Source organism: Cervus canadensis, chromosome 11, assembly GCF_019320065.1.
Source record: "Cervus canadensis isolate Bull #8, Minnesota chromosome 11, ASM1932006v1, whole genome shotgun sequence".
In the NCBI taxonomy this organism is placed as follows: Eukaryota; Metazoa; Chordata; class Mammalia; order Artiodactyla; family Cervidae; genus Cervus; species Cervus canadensis.
Genome location: NC_057396.1, coordinates 44,577,617 through 44,588,675, shown reverse-complemented (window position 1 = coordinate 44,588,675; position 11,059 = coordinate 44,577,617). Strand labels below are relative to the sequence as shown.

General features: G+C 36.2%; 1 protein-coding gene and 1 pseudogene across 2 annotated transcripts; both read right to left on the bottom strand.

Annotated features, from left to right (window-relative positions):
- Nucleotides 1–369: 369 nt before the first annotated feature.
- LOC122449284 lies at nt 370–4,648 on the bottom strand (annotated as a pseudogene).
- A 958-nt stretch (nt 4,649–5,606) lies between these two features.
- Nucleotides 5,607–10,074, bottom strand: LOC122450146 (olfactory receptor 52A1-like). Of its 2 annotated transcripts, XM_043482335.1 has the most exons (2): nt 9,149–10,074; nt 5,607–5,631 (listed from the first exon to the last, which is right to left on the bottom strand). In XM_043482335.1, exons 1-2 carry the CDS (start codon nt 10,072–10,074, stop codon nt 5,607–5,609), a joined length of 951 nt encoding a protein of 316 aa, XP_043338270.1. The 2 variants fall into 2 exon arrangements, with proteins under 2 accessions (XP_043338270.1, XP_043338271.1); XM_043482336.1 differs by lacking the exon at nt 5,607–5,631 and having other exon boundaries at nt 9,136–10,074.
- Between the last annotated feature and the right edge of the window lie 985 nt (nt 10,075–11,059).

Sequence of the window (11,059 nt, the reverse complement as noted above, 5' to 3'; positions counted from 1 at the left end):
TATACAATCCGTGGAATTCTCCATGCCAGAATACTGGAGTGGGTAGCCTTTCCCTTCTCCAGGGGATCTTCCCAACCCAGGGATTGAACCCAGGACTCCTCATTGGTGGCAGATTCTTGACCAGCTGAGCCACAAGGGAAGTCCACTCTAAAACCAGAAGAATAATGGCAACCATTCAAAGTATGAACCTAAATGAATTTTACTTCTTCTAAGAGTAGTAAGCTAAAGTTTTTAGTATTTGATGACTTGTAAATATCCCCTTCAATTATGACCATCTGAGATTTAAAGTATTTTTTGAGCATAGAAGTTTGTACAGTATCTATCTTTTATCATATTGAAATTTCTACTTAGAACTAACCTAAATTCTCTTTAGAAAGATCCACTGTGATCAAGATATTCGGGGTATACAAATACTGTCAATACATGGTCACAGACTTGTTTGGTCTTCACTCCATAGATGATTGGGTTGATAAAAGGTGGAACTACAGGTAAAGTTTAGATAAAAGGATATGAACATATAGCAGTGTATAAAAACCAAACCTGTGTGTGAAGAAAGAAAAGGCAAGGAGATAGAGCTGTAGGAAGACACAAATTTGGGCAATGAATATTGTAAAGGCTTTGAATCTTGCCTTTACTTGCTTATCTTCCTTGCCTTCAGGAAAGATTGAAAGATAGTGATAAAGATTTGAATATAAAACAACATAAAGATTATGTCAAATCCTAAGATACAGAAGGCAACAAATAGACCATGTATCTTGTTGATCCTTACATCATCTGTAGCCAGTTTCACAACGGCCATGTGCTCACGATTAGCATGGGAGATGACTGCTGTTCAGCAGAATTTGTCAATATTTGATAAGCTCTGTGCATGGTGCTATAAGAATGGTAGCCCTGAGTGTCACCCCAACTCTAATGTGAGTTGAGTTGTTGGCAGACGACATTGACATGTCTCAAGGAGTTACAGATGGCCACATAGTGGTCTAGGGCCATCACCAGTAAGACACCCGATTCAATTCCCTGGAATGAATGAAGAAATTCATTTTCTTTTTTCTCATGGCTGAATAAACTAATTATTCAGAAAATGCAAGTCAAAATCATAGATATCACCTCACATCTTCTAAAAGATCTTCCATCAATAAAAGAGCTTCCAACAACAGATAACAAGTGTCAGTAAAGATGGAGAGAATAGGGAAGCTTTGCACAGTTTTTGTGAATATGCAAATTTGTTTAGCCTATGAAAAACAATTTGGAAGTTCCTAAAAAATTCAGAAAAATTTCTACCATGTGACCCAATAAGTCCACATTTGTGTGTATGTCTAAAGGAAGTAAAAACATGATGTTGATGAGATACATGCACACCTAGCACATCCTTGTTTACTGAAGCAATATTTATAACAGTCAAGATATGGAAATAACCTTAGTACCTGTCAATAAATAAATGGATAAAGCAGATATATATACATATATATATATGATGAAATCTATATCTTATTGTTTCTATTTTGACTACTCTTTTCTAATTTTCTATCTCTGTTGAATGCTTAGGATTCAAAAGTAGTATAAAATATTTAGTTAAACACACACACATATATAATTAATTAATGTACATATATATACCTGTAATATGTTGCTCAGTAGTAAAGAATATGTCTGCTAATACAGGAAATGTGTGTCCGATCCCTGGATTGAGATGCTCCCCTAGAGAAAATACCAGTCCATTCCAGTATTCTTGCCTGAAAAATCCCATGGACAGAGGATTCTAGTGGGCTACAGTTGACAGGCTTAAAAAAAAACTGGGCACTATTTAATGACTAAACAACAAATATACATATAAACATGTAATTAATCTAATAAGATATTTAAATGTTTTAAATTATGTTTTTTACCTTACTTAACTGATATTCTTCTAGGGCTGAGTCTCATTCACAGCAAAATTGGTAATTCAGATCAGATAAATTTTGTGTTGTGGGCCAACTTTCTATGCTGTAGAAATTTTAGCAGCATTCTTAGATCCTACCCATTAGATGACAGCTGCCTTCTCCTGACATGATGAACAAAAATGTCTTCCGATATTGTCTAGTATCCCCTAGATATGGGAGGTGAGGCACATCACTCCTGGTAGTTAACTGTTATTCTAGAGTCTAAACATTGGGAAGGATATTTCAAAAAGAAAGAATTAGTACAAAATTACATAAATGAAATGGTGAAATTGTGAATCAATTAATAGCCTTCACAGAAAAATTGAGTCTTAAGCAGAAATGATGATTGTAGAAGGTATTGAAACAGGAAGAATATCAAATGTAAAGTTACTATTGTAAGCATACTTTCAAAATTTCAGGTGGCAAGTGAGTTCTTTAGCTTTTAAAAGTTCAATTTGATAGCATCTTGATGAATGGCTTAAAAGGATGAAAGCTAAGCATAAGGAAATAAGATAGGAAGATACATGTGGTAGTAAGTGAATGGTGTCACAGTACCAGAGGAGTAACAAAGAAGCAGACTACGTGAGGCTTAATTACTTAACATTGGGAAATTGAGAGAAATGAGGATAAAAATGTTTTGGATTTAAGAATTATAGCACTAATGTTCAAAAGACAAGGTAGACTACATCCATCTATATGTTTAAAAGAGGGAAGAAAGATACCTTCCTTTCTTAAAATCATAGGCCATGGAAACATTATCTCATGTGCAGAATAAACCTTGAAACACTAGTGTTACAGCTCCAATTCTACTCAGATTAATTACAATAAAAGTTTTCAGGAATTTGGGGGATTTAAATCCAAACTACAAACACCTCACAAATATTCTCCCTCTATGAATTCTCTGATATTCCCCCATTGAGCTCAAGTCCTCCAGTGATAGAGAACTGTGTTTTCTGAGATAGCTTGCCACATGGCAGGAGCTCCAAATATCACATCGACTGTCTTTACATTGAGTACCAAAATGTCTCCTTAATTTTTCATAAAAATCCAGAATCTATCTTCCAAAAATACCCTCAACCATGGATCATGATGATTTATTGCACAGGATCTGAAATCAGTCAAGAGAGTTGAAATCCTGGATGCCACTACTTAGTTTGCACACTCTATAGCCAGTTATAGAACTTAACTTCAAATTGTCTGTATTTTTTTCTTGCTAAAACAATGTTCACAGATAGAAATATATTCTAATGCAATTACAAGGAATCAATGACAGTTCATGTAAATAATTTTTAAAATATATAAAATGTATTTTTCTGTCACTAAATGCCAGATGTTAATCCATAGAAGTTCATCCTATCCTTTCCATAACTTTAGATACCTGAGGAGCATGTCACATGAATGACTTGAAGTCCTCATTCCCTGTGAATCTTTCCTGGTCTATATGGGTATTATTTGCTAACCTGTTAACAAATAAGCTTTTCATCCATTTATGTGCCCAGAATATTCTCTAGAGGTCCTCCCAGTTGTCAACCTCATTAAAATGTAACACCCATTACGTCATTAACTGATTTAGAAATATTCTGGAAATCAGGAGACTAAGTCATCCTAATGTTTGAACGCTCAACTGAATTGTAAGATTCTACAGATATTTTAAAATCATCTTGGCATTTTATTGGATCACATGGTATATGTGTTCTCGATTTCCCCACACTCAGTGCAGTTTCAAGCCCAAAGACTCACCAGATATCACCTGTGGTAATACCCATAGAAGTAATAGAGTTGGAAACTTTTTGCTGTTTCAGCTAGTGAAGATGAATATTTCATAGTACATGGTGTACCTGCACAATTGGTTTTCACAAATTCTTGGTGAGTTTTTAGGTTCACCTACGTAAAGGGTGAAAAAAAGAAAAGCATCTTATGGTTCAAATATACAAGATTCATTATGTAACAGTGTTTGTGTCTCTAAAAAAGAAACTCTTAAACTTTGCTTTCACTTTGGAACTGGGAACAAAATGATTCTCCTTTTAAAAATTCCTAAAAGAACACAGTGCCCCAAGAGAGGACAAAACAAGTCAATGGCACTTATTTACAAAAATGATAAACCAATATAGGAACATAAAAACTTCTTGAGACATATGGATTACTCAGTATAGACCTGCTGACTGAGAAAAAAGGAATATTTCTATAATCTAATTTCAATCTGAGAAGCACTCATTTTTAAATTTTAGGCCTTTGAAAGATGCTGACTTGTGAAATTTCACCTCAGAACCTCAGTCATCTGTCACTTTCTGAGCATCTTCCATGTGAATTTGTTGAAACAAATCTTTCCTGTATCCAACCAGCCCTCATCCAATTGCCTCAGTTATGCTCAGAATCCTCATGAAATGTTGATGTACATTTTAAAGGATTTTAATACCTTTCACAGTATCTATAGTAACTTCCTATTGGGATCTATTGTTCATGGCAGGTATTTATTTAGTTGAGTTAAGGAACAAAAGAGTGTGCCTTATATAAAGGATTTTAAGATTTAGAAGCTAGAAAATTAAGGGGAAAATCTCCCCTTCTTTTTTTCATACAAGGAAAAGTCTCACAAGACTGTGTGTTATTTGTGTTTACCTGAGGGCCAGTGTGATTTTTCTTAAAGTCACACTGGTTTTGTTCTGTGTAATTGGGTCTGGCCCTGTTTCATAGTCATGTTCTGTTTTCACTGACAAACGCTCTGACCCCATCTTATCCATAATCCATCCTTGAAATAGTGTAGCATTGAGGACATTTACCTGTGAGGCTAGCTCACTGTGCATTAGGAGAACTGGTTCTGTGCATCTTTTCCCAGCTGGGCCCGAGGTGATTCAGGTCAGCTGATTGATATCAGCAAACAGGAAAAAAACAATGTGTATCAGAGTGTCAACCACCCACCAAAGTAACAGAGTTGCCCTTAGAAATAACTAAATTCAAAGGCTTTTGCCACCTTAATGAGAATTTAAAATTTTAAATTTTACTTAAATACTTGAAGATTTTGCTTCTCATTACTTATTTTGGTGGAAATATTTCCCTTTGTCCTTAGTATTTTTACAAAAGTGGGTTAGAAGTGTAAACATTTAGATATGAGGCCTTTTTAAGTATTAAATTTGTTTTTATGTGAAAGTAAGTGATATGAATCTTTGTGGTTTTTCCTCTTACCTCAGCACTGTGTAGGGATATGCATTGAAAAAAGCAGTTGGTCTCAGGAGTTCAACAAATAGACAAAGCAATGATTAAATGACAAATGTTACATGGGAATCTGACTTTAATAGAAAAGGATTATTACACCAAAAATAATGTGAAGGTAGGAAAAATAGCTGTGGGAAGCACAGTGTATCAGTGAGAAAGGAGGCATACAGAGGATGGGTAGTGTGTGCAGTAAATGGTCACGTTAATGTTAACAAGTCAGTCTGTCAAGTCTTTCCTTAAGAGTTTCCTCCTCCTACAGGTAAAGGCCCTAAAATAATACAGGAATTCTAATACTATCAGAAGATAAAGTAAAAGTTAATGACAGCTGCTTAAGAACAATGCAAGCCCTGACTTAAACATTATTGTATATTACCCTTTAATACCTCAGGAGACACTATCTCAGGAATGATTCTATAGAAGATCAGAGTTTTATGACTTACTTAAGTTTTCAGAGTTATATGGAGTCAAGATGGACTATCAGATCAGGTGTTTAGATCTGAATCTCATGGTTTTTATGACTGTCAGAGTTCATTCATCCATATACAAATTTTTACTATTATGGGCAATTATTATATATTCAGGTAGAACTTGATCTCTACTGTGACCTCCTGTCATGTGGACTGACTACTCTCCTTAACCACTGGGTGAGTTCATCTCAAATAGTCTTGTCAAAGTCTATCTAGACTCTCATTGTGAGAAATTGTTTGATTACAATGTTTCTGTATGCAGATGAATGATAGTTGTTTGCCTCTGGATTTGGCTGAAAACAGCAAATTTGAAACCATAAAATATCAAGTCTCAAAGTCAAATGATTTCACTTACTCTGATGTAGAAACTGTTCTGGAACAGTGTTATTATGGTTCTTTACTATGATAGGATGGAAATTTTAAGGCTGATATTAGTGTCTATTGCATATACAAGAGAGTGTAGAATTAGTGCCTTCCTGATGTCTCCTCATAATTTTGTTTTTTGAAGAATTCTAGTATAGATTTTGGACAATTTTAGAAATTATACATAGAAATGGTAGATGGAAGACCAAATGTTATCTGAATTTTTATTGAAGTATAATTGACATATAATAAATACTCTGGTGTACAATTTAGTGATTTGACATTTAAATGCATAATGAAATGACCTCCATGATAAATCTAGTAATCATCTGTCCCCATATAAAATTATTAAAGTGCTATTGATTATACTCCTTACACTGCATATTACATCCCATGACTGCATTCATTTTATAACTCGATGTTTCTATCTCATAATTCCCTTTACCTAGTTCATCCAGCCCCCTAACCCATCTCCTCTGGCAATCACCAGTTTATTCTCTGTATCTATGAGTGAGTCTGTTATTGTTTTGTTCTGTTTGTACATTTCTGATGCTTTTTTGATTCCACATATGAATGAAATTATATAGTAGATCTCTTTTTCTGTTACTGTTTTTCACCTAACATAATATTCTCTGGGCCCATCCATGTTGTCACAATTAGCGAAATCGCATTTGTTTTTCATCTGTATCTTTATACTGTTTAAGTGTAAGGATACAGCTTAGTATGAAAGCAAAATGGACCTGCTCACTAAATCCCAAGTGAGGCTGATTTTCCCATCAAACCAAGATGATATGAATGTCAGGACAACTTTCCCACATTGGAGTACAGACCACTCCAAGAGGGTCAACACAAAAGATCTGAAGCCTGTGGATGGTTCTCTATCAAGAAGAAGAAAAAGAGGGAGGAGACATGCCAAATATTATTGTTCCCAAACTGAACATTTAGCTAAGGAACTGTGAATAGCCAGAAGGCTCAATGGATTTTGCTACCTCACCTGAAAGCCACCACCGAGTGACAGAAGAGTCAATTCCTGCCACTGATGCCTGAAAAATCACCACCATCAGATCTCGTCCTCTATCTGAAGTCACTCCTACTAGAAAATACCCAGGGTCTACTAGAAAGTTTGTCTCTTGAGGAGTCCTGAGTAACAAATCCCTTAAAAATATTAATACCAATTACAAATTCGTGAAACTGAAGCACAGTGTAAATTGACCATTATGCCACTGTTCTCTAGTGTAATACTTATCATATGGTAGGTATTGGATAATCCAGTGAATTAAAAGATAACCTTAGAGGGCTCAGAAAAATGATTGATATGTAAAATAGAACCCCTGAGTTTTCATGTTTTTTGTCACTCCTGAGTAACTCTGGAAATTTATGGAAATTTTAAACATCATTATCTCATCATAAAATTTGTGTTTATGTTTTTGGTAAAGAATAAATTACAGGAGAACATAGGCAAAACACTCTCCGACATAAATCACAGCAAGATCCTCTATGACCCACCTCCCAGAATATTGGAAATAAAAGCAAAACTAAACAAATGGGACCTAATGAAACTTAAAAGCTTTTGCACTACAAAGGAAACTATAAGTAAGGTGAAAAGACAGCCCTCAGATTGGGAGAAAATAATAGCAAATGAAGAAACAGACAAAGGATTAATCTCAAAAATATACAAGCAACTCCTGCAGCTCAATTCCAGAAAAATAAATGACCCAATCAAAAAATGGGCCAGAGAACTAAACAGACATTTCTCCAAAGAAGACATACAGATGGCTAACAAACACATGAAAAGATGCTCAACATCACTCATTATCAGAGAAATGCAAATCAAAACCACAATGAGGTACCATTACACGCCAGTCAGGATGGCTGCTATCCAAAAGTCTACAAGCAATAAATGCTGGAGAGGGTGTGGAGAAAAGGGAACCCTCTTACACTGTTGGTGGGAATGCAAACTAGTACAGCCACTATGGAAAACAGTGTGGAGATTCCTTAAAAAACTGGAAATAGAACTGCCATATGACCCAGCAATCCCACTTCTGGGCATACACACTGAGGAAACCAGATCTGAAAGAGACACATGCACCCCAATGTTCATCGCAGCACTGTTTATGATAGCCGGGACATGGAAGCAACCTAGATGCCCATCAGCAGATGAATGGATAAGGAAGCTGTGGTACATATACACCATGGAATATTACTCAGCCATTAAAAAGAATTCATTTGAACCAGTCCTAATGAGATGGATGAAGCTGGAGCCCATTATACAGAGTGAAGTAAGCCAGAAAGACCATTACAGCATACTAACACATATATATGGAATTTAGAAAGGTGATAACGATAACCCTATATGCAAAACAGAAAAAGAGACACAGAAATACAGAACAGACTTTTGAACTCTGTGGGAGAAGGTGAGGGTGGGATGTTTCAAAAGAACAGCATGTATACTATCTATGGTGAAACAGATCACCAGCCCAGGTGGGATGCATGAGACAAGTGCTCCAGCCTGGTGCACTGGGAAGACCCAGAGGAATCAGGTGGAGAGGGAGGTGGGAGGGGGGATCAGGATTGGGAATAAAGACCTGCCCTCTGTAGTTGAAATAAAAAAAAAAAAAAAAAAGAAAGAAAGAAATTTTAGCAGAAAATTTCCTGTTGAGAAAATTCTACAAATATAAAGTCCTATCAAAAAAAAAAAAAGAATATGTTAAGGTACACTTTCTCTGACTCTTTATGGCCAACATCTTCAAGAAACAAGAGTAGACAACTTGTTTTCACTGAGTACCTAGACACTACAGGACACTAATACTTGAGTATATTTAAATTCTGTGAGAAATGCATAATTTTTGAATTATCTGGAGAATTCTTAGAGGAGGAACCTTAGCCAGAGTCTAAAAAGCAAAAATAAGAAAAAAAGAAAAGGAAGTGAAATGTTGTTCATTAGTTTGCACTTTCTACAATTCTCATTCTCACTACCCTGATAGGATCCATAATCCTATTCATTGATACTTTTCATGGGCTGTGAGGATGTGAGAACTAGCTGTCATCCTGGCAGATTTCACAAGACAACTTTTGGGAAAACTTAAGCATCTCAAATTACATGCTTTTGCTTTATTTTTATTTGAAGCAACTATTGTATAAAGAGGAAGCAACAAAACTATAAATCATGGTGGATTTTAAAAAGAGAACATTTTTACCACATGAATGCGAATCTGCTTGGTTTTTGCACCATAGACAAGTGGATTGAGAAATGGAGGGACCAGCAAGTAAATGCTAGCAAAGAGGATGTGGATGTAAGGGGGGATGTGAGAACCAAACCTATGTGTGAAGAAAGAGAAGAAGGCAAAGATGTAGAACTGGAGGAAGACACAGATGTGAGCAATGCAGGTATTGAATGCTTTCAACCTAGCCTCCTTCTGGGGAAAACGAAAAACTGTGATAAATATCTGTACATAGGACAATGTGATGCATGTGAGGTCAAGCCCTGCAACAGTAAAAGCCACAAACAAACCATAGATTTTGTTGATCCTGACATCTTCTGCAGCCAGTTTCACAATGGCCATATGCTCACAGTAGCAGTGGGAGATAACTTTTGTATAATAAAAGTGCAACCGGCATTTTATCAGTGCTAGGGTGGGGGTCACAAGAATGGTAGCCCTGAGTGTTACCATAGCTGCTACTTGGGAGACTAGCTGGGGGGTGAAGATGGCAGCATGTCTCAGTGGATAACAGATGGCCACATAGCGGTCCAGGGCCATGGCCAGGAGGAAGCCTGACTCTAAGCCTTCAAATGTGTGAATGAGCCACATTTGAAGCAGGCAAGAGTCAAAATATATCTCTGGTGTATGAAACCAGAAGATTGTAAGCATTTTGGGCACAATGCTGGTGCTGAGAGCAATATCTGTGACTCCTAGCATGCCTAGGAAAATGTACATGGGTTCATGCAGGCTGGGCTCCGATTTGATGATGATCAGAAGCAAGGCATTTCCGATCATAGCAATGAGATACATGACACAGAATGGAATCCCAATCCAGCACTGCACAGACTCTAGGCCTGGGATCCCTATTAGAGTGAACACAGAAGGCATGAAGACTGTGATGTTGGAAATGGACATAGTGTCTTTGCATTTCCAGATGCGAACAAATTAGTCTGTGCTATTGTACAATTTATATGCCAAGTTTTCATACTTTCTGATTTTAGCTGAACTCTGAGATCACATTATCCATCTCCTTCATACAACTGAAGGGAAAACACAGATTCATAAGCCACATCACTGTTCAGGAAGTGCATCCACAAACAGTGTACCACAATAAGACGTTATGTTCATGGCCAGCCAACCTCAGTAGCACCAACCACATCACATGGGTAATGGAATAAATTGCTGACTTGTTCTTTTTCTTTCCAGACCTGTGGACAAAGAAAAAAAATAGACTTGTTTATGTTGCTTGTAGATTGCATTTTAATCAATTTGATGAATCCCTCCATAGTGTACATTCTAGCTACTGCTCAATCACTCTATTATTCTGAATTGTCATTAAGTCAGGAACAGTTTGCATGAACAGATTCTCAGACTCTGGTTAGTATTTTACTTTAAATGGCTTCTTATGAAACAAAATAGATATAAAAACAGATGACATCAATGAGCATAAATGTCCTTATTTATGTTATCCCTTCTGTATAAGACTGGATGATTTTTCAAAAGAATGTAAAGTAAGACTTAGAAAAGATCATTGAAATCCACATATATGTGGCAAGCCTGGTCAAAGTTCCTTGCTACTTTCTATATTTCTCATAAAGCTGTGTTATATTTTGCTTATATTTCTTCAGCTGAAATCATTAAAATTAGTTGTGTGCTCAAAATAGTTTAAGTTCCGTAATACATATTAATGCAGAAGGAGGAATCTCTGGGATTCAAGAAAATCAACAGCAGAAATAATAGAGACAGGAGGACTCATTCTTGACTGAAAGATACGGGAAAATGAATAAATGTGTAACATAGCCAAATTGAGGCTAATTTCTTGGGTTCACACTAGTCAGAGCTCCCATAAAGATGAGATTTGTCCACTTTAGGTTCATTAACTCTTAATGCAGTATAGATA